At 39.9% G+C, this 19,154-nt stretch overlaps 1 protein-coding gene across 1 annotated transcript in view; it reads left to right on the top strand.

Annotated features, from left to right (window-relative positions):
• The window catches only part of DCC (DCC netrin 1 receptor), a 401,229-nt gene that overhangs the window by 319,925 nt on the left and 62,150 nt on the right, over positions 1-19,154 (top strand). The window contains exons 18-19 of the mRNA XM_042447857.1: positions 10,734-10,960; positions 15,323-15,439. Of these exons, the coding sequence (XP_042303791.1) occupies positions 10,734-10,960; positions 15,323-15,439 (344 nt within the window). The remainder of the gene's footprint in view (positions 1-10,733; positions 10,961-15,322; positions 15,440-19,154) is intronic.

Raw genomic sequence — 19,154 nt, 5'->3', positions numbered from 1 at the left:
CAGTGATGTCACAGCTGCGCACCCCGTGTATACGGCGTCACACAGCGATGACATCCTGGTGACGTCCTAGAGTTGTGGGGCATCTGGAAACAGCGCCCTGAGGCAACCCTAGTAAGTCGCCAGGATGTGCTAAAGGGCCCGTCTGTCGAGGGCCTTACTTCTGCTGCAAGTTCTGGAATGACAGCATGTAAAGTTAAAAGACAAAAAGCAAAACTATTTCTCACTTTCAAATGCAATATATTCTTTTCCTGCTAAGGCATTCATATTGACTGAGGCCATTTTGCAATCATGTAAAATTCAGGGATGGGGCACATTTCATACCACATATTTCAACAGCTGCACATTGCCAGGACTTTTTCTTTTTCTTTTTTGTATCTGTTTACAGCTCTGTATATGAGCAGAAACTTAACGTGGTAGAGGACTGATATGGTTTAATAGCTGGTGCAAACTGGGAAAAGAAAATTCTGCACTTATACAGGGCAGTCAGGCAGCTATTGAAAGAAATGATGCTAATGGCTTCTGAGCCCTCATTTCACTTGTTTTGCCACATCTCAATGCACAAGAGGACAGAGCACTACAGCATAGCATTGCAAACAGCTTTGAAGTAGCTATTTCCAAATAAACAGTGGATTGTATTCATGGAATCTCAGAGTTGGAGGGGACCTCAAGGACCATCTTGTCCAATTCCTGCCAGCCCCAGTATTTGGTTCCTTTCTCCAGCAACAAAGGCATAACAAAGTTACCTTGCTATTGTAACTTAATTTCTTTTTGAAGGGCTTGTTCAGCTGAAGGTGCAACTTGGAAATTGTAGTGGAGGAATATCATGAGGTTCAAGTATTGACCTCTGCAGTGCCGCATGGTGTCTTTGGAAAGATAGTGTTTTTTTCCAGCAGAGGCTAGTAGTTTGTAATAGATTTTTAAAATAAATAAATAAATAAAACTAATCATTCTAGTTACTTTTGAAAAATGGCATAAGAGTTGTTGTTTTTAAAAGAATAACTCTTAACAGTAACTAACTACATTGAGGCCTTGGAATTGTAACTCTAATTAGTCACTTATAAAGTAACTTTCCATGATCTGATCAAAATGCTATAAGAGTTGCACTAAATTAAGGTGAAATAAATTACACAATACACAGTCAAAGCACCCCTAAAAGATGGCCATCCAGCCTCTGTTTAAAAACCTCCAAAGAAGGAGACTCCACCAAAGTCTGAGGCATCACATTCTCCCTCATTGGGGAGTTTTTTTTCTTTTTTAATGAGCCTGACAAAACCCTTTAAAATAAAATATAAGTATGGAAATGCAAGTAATTCAAACATCTTTTTTCCCTTAGAAATCAACCACTCACCCTAGCCAAACTAATTCTGACTTACCTTATCATATAGCTATAGATGGTACAAGCATTTTTTCTGAAGCACAACCATTTCAGTGTGACTCTGCCATCCTTGAATGCCCTTGTTCTGTGCTGTCTGTATTCAAATGGTATTCAGCATGCATAAGCAAAATGTTTGGCATTTGTACCCAAATGCAAACAATTAGCCCACTTTAAGGACTTGCATAGAGTCCTTAAGATGTTATTGAACTGCAACTTCCAGTATTCCTCACCCTTGACTATACTGGCTAAGCTGTTAGGGCTTGCAGTCCAGCAACACCTCCATAGCCACATGATTCCCACCTGTACATCACACAATGAAGAGCATAGAAATAAAATTGGACAGTGTCTGCCATCCATGCTACTGGACTGGAAGGCACCAATGCAGTGGAAGGAAGCTGTGGCAGGTATGAATAAGTCAGGGAAGAGAACATAACCAGTGTTCACATATCCCTTTTCAAGAACCTCTGTATGAATGTCCCTATATAAATTTAGAGAGCATGTGAACTATCTTGCTGGATTAAAAAAAAAACACATTCATTTTCTATCACTATCATATTCCATCACCAAATGTTCATATTCTGTCACTGTTAACAGTCAGTCAAAAGCTACTTTGAAGCTCCCAGTTTGAGCTTCTTGGAATGTCCATCCCCTGTTGTTTCTGACCATCATCTTATGATCTGAAGGACATGGATATGAAAGGCCCTATTTTTGCTGAAGATAATTGTACATTGTAATGACCATGAACCCTTCTTTGTGGATTTTTTTTAAACTGTTAAAAAGTTATTCAAAGACACAGAGAAAATCAGGGGTCTAAACAGCAAAAATCACATGAAAATTGCACAATCGCAATTCACATTTTCACACACATTGTGATTAAAGAGCCATTATCCCAGGAATAGACAGGCAATAAACAGCAACAAATTAGTCGTGGGATTTCCCTGTCAATTATTTGTTGCTGTTTTCTACCTGTTTATTCCCAGGCTAATAGCACTTTAATCACAATGTCGTGTGAAAATGTTAATTGCAAATTGTGTGATTTTCACATGATTTTTGCTCTTGAAACTCCGATTTCCCCCATGTGATAATGTCCATAGCCATGTTAGTCTGGAAAATCAGTATGCAAATGGATCTTGGAGCACTTCTGAAACTAACTGAAAGAAAGAAGCTGGTAGCATGAGCATTTGTAGACTTGAACCTACTTCCTCAGATGCATGTTTGTTAAAAAGCTATATGAGAATAATGTAGCAACTTATTGCAGCAAATTAATGATTTTCCTCGGATTTTACAGTAAGGAATTCCTTAAGTTATGTATGCCACTATGTATTTATGTGCCTTCAAGTTGCCTGTCAACTTGTGGTGGCCCCATGAATTTCATAGGCTTTTCTTAGGCAGGGAATACTCATAGGTGGTTTTGCAAGTTCCTTCCTTTGAAATATAGCCTACAGCACTTGGTAGTCATTGACAGTCTACTTGGGTGTTTAATCCACCACATCATTAGAATTTCCCAAGAGAAATAACAGGACCATGCTTGCTAGTCTCATGATCCCCATCCCCATCCTTGATCTCTACCATCTTTCATGAGTTAGAAGAGGAGACATGAAACCGAAGGCTAGCTCTACACATGTAGGCTAGGGATGTAAAAGAATTCCACTAGATAAAACATTCATGAAGAAACTATCAAAACTACGTCCCTTAAGACCTGTTGCAAGACAAAGGGCTATTTAGTTTCAACATTCATGCATCTATAAGACATGTACAGGTTAAGTCTCACTTATCTGAAATTCTGAAATACTCCAAATTTTGAAACATTTGGAGCTAAAGCGCAAATAGTGTAGAAGATATATTTGCAAGGCTGGAGAGGGATGCAAGGCTAGAGATAGACACAAACCAATTACCACAGGTGCCACTGCTGCCTCCTCCTCAAAGTCGGAAGCAAGTGGGTGGGGTGCTGCCTAGAGATCTCTTATCAGGTTCCATAAATAAAGTAAAATGGTGCAGCTTTTTCAGGCTGCAGAGAGATGGACATGAGGAGATGTCAAAAACCTGGTTTGTTTTTGTTTTTGTTTTTTAAAAAAGGCATGAAAAATAGAGTGATCTTTCTGATGACTGAATGGCAGTGGGAAGAGGCAAGCAGTGGCAGAAGGTGGTAGGCGATAGGACCCAGGAAGAGTGGCCTTTGTAGCAGTGGCAGCCTCCACTCTGATACACAGCTTGAAATCCAGGTTGCTCTCTCCATCCACCTTTTCTGCAGCCCACAAATACTGAACCATTTCATTTTATATAAGGGACTCAATACCTGTACAGAAAATCACTGGGGAGCCCTCCAGCCACTTGCTTCTATGATTGAGCCACCACCAGCAGTGGTTGTGGTGGTGGCAGCTGTATTCCTGGTTTGCAGCTGGCAAATATTTCAAAAATCAGTTCCCTTATATACAATAAAATGGAGATATATTTGTGGGCTTCAGAGAGAGAGATGGCATCATAAACTGATTTACAGTTAAATTGAGTTGAATCACACCTTTGTACAATGTGCATATGCTCAGGAGCAGAGTGGAGGGAAAGCTACCCCATGCGTACTATTTCACACACAAAAGCCATTTGTGCAGCAGTCTTGATGCACAGCATGTCCCAATGCACAATATGTCCTGATGTGTAGTGTGGCCCAAAGCAGAATTTTTCCCCATGTACAATATGTCCCACTGTGCAAAGGAAACCCTGTTGTGCAAAAGGACATCTTGTGTGATGCCCCCATTGTTCTGTGTCACAATTCTCTAGCATGGTTGTGAATCATCACCATCATCAACATCATAGGATGTTAGCCAACATTCCCCCCCCCCCCTGTTGTCCTAAACCTATTGACAATCAAGATGATTGTATGATATGTCTCTAGATTTTTATGTGAGGGGACAAAAATCAACTTTGCACAGCAAAGGTTCTGCCAGCCTCTTTCATGCCTATCTTTTTAGACTACTGTGAAGTCAAAGGTTTTCATGGCCGGCCTCCATAGTTTTTTGTGGGTTTTTCGGGCTATGTGGCCATGTTCTAGAAGATTTTCTTCCCGATGTTTTGCCAGCACCTGTGGCTGGCATCTTCAGATACACCCACTTTTTCCAAGCAAGCATTCTCTGAAGATGCCAGCCACAGATGCTGCCAAAACATCAGGAAGAAAATCTTCTAGAACATGGCTACATAGCCTGAAAAACCCACAAAAAACTATTTTTAGACTACTCTTTTTTAAAAATAATAATAAAGCAACCTAGCCATATTACTGAATCCTAGAATACACATCTACAGTGAATCCCTCTTTCTAGCTCAGATTTAGCATTTCAGTATTTGAAACTATGCCACATTCAACCAGTCACTAGCTTAAAAAGTCATCCAAACATTCTCCCCTGGTGCCACCAACATTCAGGCATAAGGAAATACATTTACCTTCTTGACTCACGCAGCACATTGATAGGTTGCCCTTATATTTATATTGCAGTAGCTTGCCAGAACTCATTACAGTAAATTAGCAGCAAGGTGCCGTTCCCTTGAAGACCTGGAGCTTGACAGTAATTGAGAACAGAACCTCAAAGTGATGTTTATACAATGAGAACATATTCTGGGATTACTCATTCATTTTCATTTACTTTTATTAATGACCTTTCTTTCTGTAAGTCTCATCTCAAATTTATGTCGCTGCTTATCGTCAGTGAGACTGTGAGCAAAGTGAAGAAATAAACAATGTTCTGAATGTTTCATTTTCTTTTTAAAATCTTACATAACAATAGTATTGCTATGCCAATACTGGAGACATGTATGGAATAGCATCATCCTTATTTATAACCCTTTGCTAACAGATTGGGAACATTGCTGAAATTTCTATGGTATGCCAGAGACTGAGTAAAATGAACGTCATTTGGAAAACTAATCAAAATTCAAAATAACAACAGTTGCTTTCATGAATGAAACGGAACATGAAATGTTTATCCTACAGAACAAAGGCTAGAGGTGATGGGGCCAAACCACCAGCAAGCAATTCTACACAAAATGTGCTCCCAATTGGTTCTTACTAATTTTGAACAGTGCCAGATTTTTATTTGTTTGTTTGTGTTTATTTGTTGTTTTTTTAAAATGGTCTGGTTGACATTGCTCTCGCTTTTCTATTATAGGCTCTAGCTTAGTAGGAGAACTCATTTTCCCCCCCTCAGGTGAATGGAGTGGCTAGAGCAAGGATGGAGAACCATTGGTTGAAGATCAGGCCAGCATGGCCAGTGTTCAGGGGTTATTAGAAGCCATGGACTCTAAAACAGGGGTGGGCAAGCATGGGAGGCAAGGGGGCCACATTAGCAACCCCCACAGCATAAATTATTTGTTTTTGCCTTCAAATGCCCATAGCTATCTTCTAAATAGTATGGGGGACATTTTTACCATGTTTTAGGCATCATGGACCATTTAAAGCCCAGGAAAGACCTTTGAACAGCAGGAAGTAAGCAGAAGTTACTTCTTGTTTATTTCCTGCATTATAAAAAAAAAGGTCTCTCCTAGAACTTAAAAAGCCCAAAGACCGCGAAAACATTGCTAAATGTCCCCACCAGTCGCCCGAGGTCATTTAGGGACAATTTCTAAAAATCCTTGGTGGCCAAAAATAGGACATACATTTTATTCATTTCATTTCTATGCTGTGTTTCTCATGGACAGAGACCTAAGGCAGCTCGGCTTGCCCACCCTTGCTCCACAGCATTTGGAGAGCTAAAAGAATCTCATCCTGGAATAAGTCCATAGTTTACAAATATTACTCCCCCCCTGCCCAATCCTCCACTTTAAACAAGCTAAATGAAAACAGTTCAACAGAAACAACATAGGGCAGAAGGGTTATACAGCTGTGTCACCAAGGCTGCATTTGCACTGCAGAACTAATCCCACTTTAATAGCCATGGCTCAATGCTATGGAATTCTGTGACTTGTAGTTTGTCATGGGACCAGCACTCTCTGAGACAGAAGGCTAAATGTCTCATAACACTACAATTCCCAGAATTCCATAGCATGGAGCAATGGCAGTTAAAGTGGTGCCAGACTGGATTAGTTCTGCAGTATGTGTATGCAGCCCAAACGAATTTGAATTGGAGCAGTCATGATAGGGAGAGGCTTAGCTGTGTACCACATTCAGGGAATGAAGCATTGGTAGTTATTGAGAAAGGCCATTTTGTTGGAGACGCACAACATCACTCCACTCCTGCCCATGAGTAGTTGGAAAATGATCCCCCCCCCCATGTGTTTGTTTTCTTACTCTCTAGCTTTTACTCAGATCTGTCCTATCATTTGTCTTCTTGAAATAAATATATTTTCTAATGAGTAAACTACTACCCTAAAGGCATAAGGTCCTATCTGAATTGAAAGTAAATGAGGTCAGCCAAGGTTAGTACTTGGATGGGAGACTGCCAAGGGAGACCAGGTGCTGCAGGCTATCTTTCAGCAGTGCAAACTGGCAAATTCACCTCTGAGCATTCTTTGCATAAGAAAACCCTATGAAATTCATGGGGTCACTATAAATCAACAACCTAAATGGACATAGGCACACAAACAAGAGCAACTGGATGCTCAAAGAGACTTATTTGCATTCCTTGTTGCAAAAGAACCAGAGAAAGACTGCACCAAGTGACTTGGTTTCCTCTTTGAAACTGAATTAAAAACACATTTCCCTTAAAACAGAGATGGCAGAAACAAGTGTAGAAAGTAGAGAAGTACAATATTTAGAGAAAGTAGCAGTGGAAGCCAAAAAGCTGCAATACTGCAGAAGGATAAGTGTTGGCACTAGGAATTTGTGGGGAGCAATGTGCAGAAAATGTTATTTCCAGTGCAGGAAATGATGTTTTCTATGCAAATCAACAATGTGCAGTTTTTGTGTAGAACAAATTCCCAATTACAGCATTATCAGTGAAAAAAAAAAACCTCAGCATTTTTAAAACACAAAACAACCACATGCAAATTTTGTGCAGAATAGGTCCTGAACAGCACAGATTCTTGTCAGTCCAGGTTTCTTGTCATCAGGGTTTCTTAACACTCAAAAAGTGTGGTAGATTTTTAGGTTTTTTGACAAATTTGCGAATATTTCCAAATATTCTTTCCAACCCTACTATCTAAAGATACTTTGGACACCTTCTTCTCTTTGAGTACACCTCTGAAGTTATTTCCCTTTTTTCATTATATGAAAAGTACACTTGCAGTACTTGGAAACAAGACCTGGCCACAGATATGTTGATTGCATACTTCTCCTAAGCTGGCATATTGTCATAAATATTCATAAAGTGGTAAATATAATGGAGTGTGATACACTTAGTACTTTTGCAAGTTAGGAATATATTTTAATGTATAAGATAAATATAACATATGCTGTAGAACTGAGTAGAACATTTTAAAAAATGGTAAGCCAGTTCCCTTAATTAAATGATTAATGCTAATAATTTATCATCAAGTGTGTGTGTGTGTGTGTGCGCACGCATGCGAGAGAGTGTGAAAAATTATAATAGCACAAACATTAATAGCATATATTTTTATTTTATCATTTCATGTTAGAAGATTAAATAGCATGGCCTGTTACAACCTTCTAACCTGGGTTATATAGGAGATGCTGGATAACCTTGTTCTTATAACTTTGTTCTTCCAATTCACATGTGTCCCTGGTGGAGCTGTTAAGGAAAAAGCAACATGGGATATACAGTAAATGAAATAAAACATGTATGTGAGAGTCAGGGTGACTCAGCAGAAGCCAATTGAGAACCACACAGGTGTAAATGGTAATACAATTAACAAGTCCTGAATGCCAAGGACAAGAAATGTAAAGTGGATAATTGGACACACCTGACAATTGTTAAGTGGTCAAGGCTGAGATGATGAAATCACTAATTGTAGGATGAACCAAGAGAACCAATGAGAATGATGTACACGCCTACTGGGTGGAAACAGACAACAGTGGGTGGTACCATGCATTGACTATAATAATGACTATGCATCCCAATGTATTTTGTGGGTAGTAGTGGGTAGTAGTAGTGGATAGTGAGGAGTAGAGTATTGTTGTATTGGAGTTGTGTTGGATAGTTTTGGAGCTGTATATAGTAGAATAAAGTAGATCTTTTATTTAAGACTACTGAGTTGTCTGGTGTCTTGGGTGAAGCTACAAGAACCAGCTGGATCCTGAAGAAGGGTGAAGACTTCTGTGGAAGCAAGAGTGAGAAGGCTTGAAGAGTTTGTCAGGGTCTTCAGCCTATTCTCTGTAACTCTGCTAAGCTATAACCACTGGCCAAAACTGGTCAGCGCGGTGCACAACCCAGGTGGTGAGTTCAAGCCAGAGGTGAAGAGCTACAACTCCCATCATCCCTGACAGGAGCTACAGAGTCAATGTTGTTGTTTATAAACACAATAAGTAGAAAACAGAAATTTTCACTCTTGTTCTCTGTTTCTGGAGAGATCCTTAACAGTTAGAGAGCAGTTAGTTAACATATGTCCATCTTCATTGTGATGTAGGCCTGTACCCTCTCAAATCACTTTGCCTTCATTTGTTCATATTTCCATCACAAATGGTTAACATGGGTCTCATGTTTATCTAGAAGGGCTGGCAAGTAGCTTCACCTGAAGTTAAAATGATATTTTATGGAAGAGAAAAAATAGCATGCATGGAAGCATAACAATATAAGACAGGCTTTGCTGGATCAGTCCAATGGTCAAGCTAGTCCACTGTATTTTTATAAAGTGGGAAGCCATAGTCATATGGGAAGCCTGCAAGCAGGATATAAGGGCAAAACCTCAGACTGGTATTCAGAGGAATGTTGCATGACATTCTGAACAATGACGAATGGATGATCAATATTCATCTTTCCAGTCTTTCACCATGAGCATTTTAGTGACACTGTAGCACTACAGGAAGAACATACAATTATTATTATTATTATTATTATTATTATTATTATTATTATTATTATTATTAAGATTTATTTATATAGCGCTGTAAATTTACACAGCACTGTACATACATTCTTTTAATTAGACGGTTCCCTGCCCTCAGGCTTACAATCTAAGAAGACATGACACAAAAGGGGAAGGGAGTGAAGGATGGAGCCAGAAGCCATCTGGGAAGGGCTCAGTTCCTTTGGGGAGGCCTGGTGGGATTGGCCGACCTCCTCTCTCCCTCAGAAGCCAAGATGGAGCCAGATGCCTTCTGGGAAGGGCTCAGCTCCTTTGGGGAGGCCTGGTGGGATTGGCCCACCCCTCTCTCTCTCAGAATCCAGGATGGAGGATTGGATACAAGATCCAACCACATTGACCATCATTTAAGTTCCAACCCATGTGAATAAACACATGCAAAAATACCAAAAAAAATTTTCCTAATACAAAATCAATGCACTACAGTATGTCTAGTCAGAATACTGTACTAGGGAACCTTGGATGGATCCAGCAGGACACTCTTTATGTACTTCCATACCAAATAAGGTACATGCTCAAGTGTCACCAAAACTGGAAACAGTCACACATATCTCTCAGCAGTTTAAGAATCACTGTTGTACAGGTGTATATATTTGCACATGCCTGTAGGGGGCTCACATCACAGCACTCTGGAGAAGTATGCATGAGAATCCAGGTTAAAGATAACGCCATATGGAAAGCATAATATGCATACCAACCACCAGAATTTTCAGAAACTGGGATCAAGAATGCTGTAGAACTGGGTGGGCAACTGCAAAAGTGGCTAGAGCCATTTCACCTTTGCACTTGCCCAAAAGGCTGTCACCTCTGGCCATCATTTGGGTTTTTTTCCTCTTTGGGGGGGACTTTGGGATGTTCTCGGGGGTGGGTTAGGGGAAGGAAACCACTGTATTTCAGGGTGGTTGGACGAGCCTTTGGGGGAATTTTCCAATTTTTAAAAAAATCACCTGAAAACTGGCCCAGATTTTTTTAAAACATGGTTCTGGAGAATTTAGGGAACTTCTGAGGGGCTTCAGGAGCCACAGCTAGAGGTCCCAAGAGGTCCCTGCATGTGATCTGTGGGCCACACTTTGCCCACTCCTGTGGTTGGAGGACTTGAGTCTAGAAATGTAGCAGATAGTTTCCCCAAAACAATGAAATTTCCTGATCAGATGCTTTCACCGTGATGGAAGCCATGATCTTGAGAAGAAGCTACATTTAAACAATTGTTTATTATGCTCATTAAGAACTGAACAGGAGGTGACACAACACATATGGACTTCAGGGATTTACTGCCTTGAGTCCCTATATCAGGAGAAAGGTGGGATATAAGATGATGATGATGATGATGATGATGATGATGATGATGATGATGATGATGGCTTTTCATTGCTCCTCTCTCCCTCTTTCCCAACAGAAAGCGTGCTACTCACAGTGCTGGCAAGAGGAAGGGCAGTCAGAAAGACCTGAGACCTCCAGATCTTTGGATACACCATGAAGAGATGGAAATGAAGAATATTGAAAAGCCGTCAGGTTCTGATCCATCAGGAAGAGATTCGCCAATGCAAAGCTGTCAGGACATCACCCCAGGCAACCACAGCCAATCTGAAACCCAGATGGGAAACAAGAGTGCCTCACAGTCTGGTAATAATGCTACCCTTCCCTTTGCACAAAAGGGCTGATTGACATACCCATGAGTATGCACTCTGAGCTCTTGGGTATTCAGTGCTTGATGACCTTTGGATGAATTTGTGAACAGACCTCACTGAAAAATGTGTGAGAGCCAATTATAAAAGCACTATCTGCAGTATTTGATCTTTCTTTCACATTGAAAGAAAGTCAACTTTATAGTCATCACACAATAAGCAGATCCAGTGGAGCACTTCAGATATTGCCTACCCATAGAGATATCTTGGGAGTTAAATGCACATCCTTCTGAGGATCAGTGGTTTCCATGTAAGAGGTACAGCAAATCCATTCATGGTCTCATTCCAGACATTAAAGGTGTCATCCAAAATGTTTAATGACACAGTTCAAAACAGGTGACTGTTCTTCAAAAGTATGGAATTAAATCCAAACTGTATTCACCACAGCCTTGACTAGGTGTAGAAAAGGTATTTATTATTACATTCCCCAGATGAGAAAAAGGTTGTGCAATACTTTGGGAAACCCCATCAGGAAGAAAAAACAAACAAACAGCGGCAGCTACAAGTCTGCCATAGTATTCTTTATGGTTTAGGAAGTGTTTACCTTTGCAGAATTAGATGTGGTTTTTCAACAAAGAAAATGCATTTTTGTGCAGAAAATGCATATCCTGCACAGGGGACAGTCTATTTTGTATACAAAACAACCTATTCTCTGTTCTGGGGGGAAATATTTTCTGTTCTGAAAACATGTACAATATGTGCTTCTTTGCAGAAAACATTTATGAAGAAAAAAAATATATGCATTTCTGTATTCTGTGAAGATGAATACTTTCTGAACAGCATTGTGGAACTGTGGGGACATCTTTATGTTCTTGTCTAGCTTTAATTAGTTGTTTGTGATGATGAAATACAAGAAGACATGGAAGCCACTAACTACTTTTGCATTTTCTAGTGTAGTATAGTGTTGATCTTCATGTAGAAGTATAAGAGTACCACATTGCCTACTGATATATGGGGCTGACTTGGGTTAAATAATGCCTTAAGTCACATGAGGCAATGCTGTATGCAAGTGTCTTTGGGCATCCTCCATAAACAGCAGGGGTATTGTTGGACCTTGCACAGCCCCATTTTGCAACCTAATTTTGCAGCCCTGAAGCCTCTCAGAAGCCTCCTAAAGTCTTTGCAGGAGGGAGGAGTTGTTATGCTCTCGTGTGAAAGACCCAGAAACAACTTTGTTTGATATCTATAGCTACTACTGAAATTTTTGCTTTAAACAAGTTTTGCAGTTAACAGGAAGGTTTGGGCAAAATATCTAAGCAGTCTAATGGGAAAATAGAATAGAGTTGGCCCTTCTTATACATGGATTGTTATACATGGATTCAAGCATCCACAGTTTGAAAATGTTCCAAACAAGTATAAATTTCAAAATCAAACCTTGATTTTCCATTTTTATAAGGGACACCATTTTTCTATGTAGTTATATTTAATGTGACTTGAGCATCCATGAATTTTGTTATCCACAGGGGATCTTGGGAACCAAATCCCAGCGTATAACAAGGGTCCATTGTAATTTCAAGACAGCTTGTGAAATGAGGGATGGGTTGGGATCAGGAATGTTTTTGCATAGTGGTGTTATAAATTGCCTTGAATAGATTTGCAAAAAAACAACCAAAAAAAACCGCTTGATAAAATATTTATTATGTGTTAAAAAGTTTTTTTCATTCTGCCCTGTATCATGAGATCTCAGGAAAGTGTAGAATCAGAACATAAATAAGAACACAACACATGGAGGAATAGCGAAAGAGACTGTTTTCAGCAGGGTCCTGCTAAGTGCAGGGGGGGACTCTCTGTCACAACATGTTTTGTTGCAGAGGGTTCCAAGTTTGATTCCCTCCCATCTCCATCTGAAACAGGATTGTGTAGCAGGCAAAGGAAATGACTCCTGCCTGAGATCCGTGAGGGTCATTGCCAGTCTGAGTACACAATATTGGCTTAGATGAACCAAGAATCTGACTCATTAGAAAGCAGCATCCCTTGCTGAAGTGTTTTACAAGGGATTTCATACCCATGAGGTGTTCAACATGACAGCTCACTGCTGGCATGTTAAACTTCATTGTCAGGGTATGGACAGGAATATTACTGCCAATGTTTGCTTCTTGATTTGTTCTGCTCTCTTGTTTTTATGTTCTTGTTTATCTTAACTAACTTGAAAATCCCTAGACAGGAAGGCTATAAATGTATAATAAACAAACCACCACAGGGAGAAAGAATAACCAAAAACTATCATAGTGATCCTAATAAGATTTTTGCAAAATCTTACTAAATTGTATGTTCTGCTTGAGGCTATTTACATGCTTTGGGCCTTAGGCTGACAGAGAGTTTGGATGTTATCTTGTTACACATGACTAGTTCCTTGCTACTAATTTATCTTGCCAATATCAAAGGCATGACTAAATTTCAGTTATGATTGTTATAAAGTCAGATTAAGTATAAAGTATAACCTAAGTTATACTTTATTAGAGTTTATGATTGCGTAACATAAGAGATAGATTTTTCACTATGCCATGCCAAACTCAAAGTTTTTAGTCATTATTTTTTCATCATTCTGCTGCCGCCATGCATTCTGCTGTGATGCTGAGACAATCAGGGGACTAATGAGAAGAGCATGGGCACTGTCGCACAGTCTAGCAGCTTGTTAACAGTAATATATATGTAACTGAAAGTAACTACTGTCAGCCCTTCTTATACATGGATTTTTATACATGGATTCAAGCATCCATGGTTTGAAAATATTCAAAAAAAGTATAAATTTCAAACATCAGACCTTGATTTTCCATTTTTTATAAGGGACACCATTTTGCTATTTCATTATATTTAATGGGACTTCAGCATCCACAGATTTTGTTATCCACTGGAACCAAACTCCAGCGTATAACAAGGGTCCACTGTAGTTACTTTTGGAAATGGGAAAGTATAGTGTTATATTTCTTTTAAGTTCTGGCTGTAAAAGCAGTTAACTAATGATTTCTGAAATCTTGGAAGATTTCTTATATCCAAGAATTTACTTTTGAAAAATAACTTTCCAAACTCTAAACTGATGTTTTGAGAATTGTATCTCTGACCTAACTGGAACAGTGGGTTTGGGCAGTCTAAAAGTGATTATCCATGCCACATTCCACATAGCTAGCTTCATATTGGAACTGGGACCTCAGCCACTATGTGAGGATCATTTGGATATAAGCATAACAACTGCTGGGCTACAGATCACTGGAATGATTGAGGGCTCAATTTGAACATGCAGCATTTTGCCTGGGATTTTGTCTGGGTAAGCAACTTTAACACACCACTCATGTCACATTTACATCCATTCTTAGACATCAGGAATATTTCATCCTTTCCACAAGCATTAAGCCCATATGGAGAAAAATGATGTTTACACAGTTCAGAGGTCATGCAAAACCTCTTGAACAGCTAACACATTTGAGCAGACTTCATTTAGCAGAGCCTCTGCTAGCAAAACAAGTAATTGCTACCCTCAAATTGAGCCTAAGCTACATACGTCAGCATTTAATATAGCTAATGATGCATGTGGCAAAATGATATTAAGCCAGATTCTTATACCTCCCCACATGTGGAACAAAACAGTTTCATTTTCTTCATTAATACACTGTCAAATGTACACCATAGGCCTTACAGCTTCTTGACAAGAGCCTGATTTGAGGTCATATTAAACCACTTTTTATGCTTGTAACTCAGCTAAATATTGAAATCCCCGATCATTAAACAGACACTGAGACCTATTTTTGCTCTGGAGTACAATGCTTAAATTCTCAAGGTTCATTTATATAGCAAATGGCCCTGAGTTAATGGGTGATTATATGCCGCCTTTTAAACACGATGGCCAATCACACAGAAGGTGGAATGCTGATTTGAGCAAATAAGCAGTGTATAGTCATCTAACCATTTCTGCAATGGAGTTTTCATGAACTTAAAGTGAGGCAAGTAACAAACAACATCTTAGGAAGACAAGAAGTGTCATTTTTGCAAAGTGCTTTTTGCAAAACAGCTTCAAAGAGACATGACTGTTAAGCCGTGACACAATTTTATAGAAAGAGATTATAATTCTAAGTCAGTTGAAAGAAAATGTGAAACAATTCTTTCTGTCCCAAAGTAGATTTTAAACTATTCTGTCATACTATTATGAAAGGATGTCGACTGAGCAATCACCTCTTTCCAGTGGGAGATTTGGGGAAAATATATACCCTTTCAACTAGCAATGATAGGGTATGTTATGTTACAGGGAAGTCCATCAAGGTAAGGAATCATCCATTAATTTAATTGTTGTGTTACTTTTTGCCAGCTCCTGACACAGAAGAAGTAGGAAGCAGTATGTCCACATTGGAACGGTCACTGGCAGCCCGCAGAGCAACACGTGCCAAACTCATGATTCCTATGGACACACAACCCAGCAATCCTTGTAAGTTGTGCACCCATTGAATTACACACCCACACACCCCATAATGTTTGATGTTGTTTCATGTGAGAACATTAGCATCGTTGTTCAGTATAATCTACAGTACATATCTAAAAGAACTGCTTTCCCCCCCACCTGATCTTAAGCACATGTTCAGGTCTTGAACAGATGACCTATTCCATATTCCACTGTTAGACGCAATGCAGTTGATGACAATGCAAGATGGAGACTTTTAAGTTGTGGTTTACTGCAGGAGATTCATTAGACCAGAAATGATCCTGTGCAACTTTCTTTTCTTCAGAGCCTGCCCACTAGGTTAGGAATCACAACAAATAAAGAGTATAGATTGGCAATGGGTCCTATTGAGGTGTTGGGCTTCACTGCTATATACTGTCAACAGCAGAGATGGGAAATACATAGCCCATGAGCTATATGTGGCCCCCAAAGGCTCACACTATCCCTGGAAAAAATGCATCATAAATAAAGTTTCATGACCCTGAAATCTTCTAGCAATCATGGTTTACTTTTAAGTCATAAGTCACATAGCGATCTGGCCCTCCCTCCCTCCCTTTCTTTTCTTACTTTCTATTTAAAATAAAAAGCCACTTTCTGTCCTTCAAGTACAGATCATGAGCCCATTGAGGAAGGGGTGAAATTGTTGTCTAGACTATCCAAACATTGCCCATACCTCTTTCAGTGGTGGGTAGTGGTGCTCATGACAGTAGAGTGATGAATCTGCTCTGGAGTTTAGTCCAAACTTTAAATGAGTTAGGTTCTGAACCTATTGCAGAGATAGAACCTTGTATAGATTCTTTAAGCTCTTAATTAAATCTTGTGTTGAATTAACTGCCACTGCCACCGGTGTCCTGGTCTGAAGATAATCTCAGGACTGGTCCAAGACATGTCACAGCCTGGCATAAAGCAAAAACCATTGTCCTTCCCACCCACACCAACATCCACCCCAGCCAGGATATATGCTAACTAAGAGGCTGTGTGCATGGATCAAAAGGCCCAACCCCCCCCCCCCCACCACCACCACCAGACTGGTATAATTCTGTTTATACAATGCAAGCCAACAGCCATATGCTAGGAACAGGTAGATCAAATGCCATTTTGGCAGATCCAACCTAACTCTGGCCCAACTGTCCCTTAGCCCACTTTTTAGAAAGTGGTTGTTTGCAGTGAAGTTTCCCAGAAACTCTTCCATGACAGGTGGCAGTGCAGGCAATGCACCCCCCTTACCTGCCCCCATATCTGTTCTTTGTGAAGGCTTCAGTTACAGCCTGTGATGTCGGACGGGGGCACCTGAACATATGAGTAAGGCCAGGTGCCCCACTTCTGCCTTTATGGGCTGTTGCTGGAACTTCACAGAGATCAGTGGCAATGGGTGAGTCAATGATGGGAACAGTGGCATTGTGGTGGCATGTATACATCTGAACACCTGCCCATCACCATATTGGACCAGGTAAGTGCTAGGGGCCGGAATAAGTGGGCAGAATACAATGGGCATGGCCCATTGTATCCTACTTGTGCATTCAGCGCCTATAGCATATTGATACCCAAGAGAGGGAGGCGAAGAACCCCCAGGGACACAGATAATATAACTGTGAATTAGATAACTTATGTCTCACTCTGCCTAATGTCAGGGCTGACCACTTCCACTAGATTCAGTGGTTGTGGGAGAGAAGCAACCTACCATTTGGATTTTTACAAAGAATGTTGACATTTTGCAATTGGCTTTCACGGGGAAGGTTCAAGAGTGGGCTGTTTACCTTGGAGCTGGTTTAAAGATAAGCAGCATCTGTGTCAGAGTGCGAGACCAGAATCCTGGACAATCAACCAGTCGGCTTGATTGATAAATCAACAGCACTTTATTGATAGTTCCAGAATCAGCAATTCCACATCACTCAGCATCGAAGCTGAGACTGACCCCTCCCAGCCAAACCAATGCATAAATTCCCCCTAGCAAAAACCCGCGCAACTGGACCCCTCCTTCCCCTCACTAGTTCCCATCCTCCATTCCTTTTCCCTGAGCTGCTCTTCTCACAGAAACGAAACTGTTCCCAGCCTCTGTGAGCCAGATCTTCAAGGACACCAGATAGTCCACACCTGGTCCAGCCTAGCACTACATATCACTATCTCTAAAGCCTAGCCAAAGCGCAACCCATTCCCCCAGCATCCACAGTTTCAATACATCTGATAGAATACATCAGGATTCAAACAGTCTGCCTGGATGCTTGCCTGATCACTCATATTTATTTTCTATATTTGTAAACATGCCCATTTTATAAAATCACCAGCATTCTCTCCTCAGAAGAAAACAAGCTCTGTGGCAGTTGTCTTTATAATTTCTTTTTCAATGCATATGAGGGAGTTGGAAAACACTGTATCAAACTGAGAAGCCACTGTTTGAACATCATTGTGTAGACAATCTTTCTGCCAACCATATATAGCTAAGAAATCACAGTGACTTCAAGTTAATTACAGTGGTTTTGTTTTGACATACTAGTGTAAATCTGTCAATCTTGTTTATCAGAACTGTTTTCTATATTTTACAGTGTTGGTTTTATTTTAAACACTCAATCTCAAGTCTCCTCTTTACATTTGTCTCCCCAAAGGGCATTTTTACAGTGCTAAATAAAGCACCTTTCAGCCTCATCTGCACCACTTTTGAATGTTGTCAATGCTGAATAAATCACAGTGGAGAATGAAATAGGCTTTGCTGGCATTTCTTGTATTGGAGAGCAATGTAGGAAAGCAATTTAAGAAACTTAGTTTAACTCTCCTGTATAAAAAATTCAAGCCTCTTTTGCAGTGTAACAATAGTATCCCAATAGTGTGCCATTTATTTTCTGATGGAACCAACTACCTCCAATTCACAAGTGCATTTAAATTCAGGATGTATGCAGCTGTCAGTTTCACTTTGTCATGCATTGATATTTTCAAAACCTTAAGTTCTTTCTTACACAAATATGAATACATCTGAGAATTTTTGTATGAAATGAAACAGATTTTCCATGATTTGGACCAATTAAATTTAATTGGTACAGCCATTCTCAGTTTTTTAAAAATTAAGTAGTCAAAGGCGTGCGTGTGTGTGTGTGTATGTGTGTGTGTGTGTGAGAGAGAGAGAGAGAGAGAGATTATGATTATTGCCTGGAAATGTTCCTGCATTCACAGGCTTAAAGCAAAAAATTAGAAGTCTCATGAACTCCTCTATATCATAGAATCATAGGACTTTCTCCCATCATTAAATTGTTATTAAATTGTGTTAATTGTATGGTCAGGAGAAGATTATCACATCCTTTTGCTCTTATCCCATTCTGTCCCATCTATAAACAGTAATGGACCCATCATTTGGTATTAACCATCACAAGCACAGTTAGTGGGGACATGAGGGAAGGCCTTTTCCATGGCTGCCCCTAGACTCTGGAACTCTCTGCCTAGGGAGACCAGAATGATGGCCCCTTCCTTGATGGCCTTCTCTCGACAGGTGAAAACCTTCCTTTTCTGACAGGCATTCAAAACAGAAAGCTTTTAAAGAATGGCCTGGGATGCTATATTGTTTCAATGTATTATTTTTATATGTTTCAAATTGTATTGTTTTTTAATGTTGTAATCTGCCCTGAATCCCAGTCCTGGGACAAGGGAGGGATGATAATCATCATCATCATCATCATCATCATCATCATCATCATCATCATCATCATCATCATCA

Source organism: Sceloporus undulatus, chromosome 2, assembly GCF_019175285.1.
Source record: "Sceloporus undulatus isolate JIND9_A2432 ecotype Alabama chromosome 2, SceUnd_v1.1, whole genome shotgun sequence".
Taxonomy (NCBI): Eukaryota; Metazoa; Chordata; class Lepidosauria; order Squamata; family Phrynosomatidae; genus Sceloporus; species Sceloporus undulatus.
Note: the sequence above shows the minus strand (reverse complement) of the source record. Positions and strands in the feature narration are given on the sequence as shown.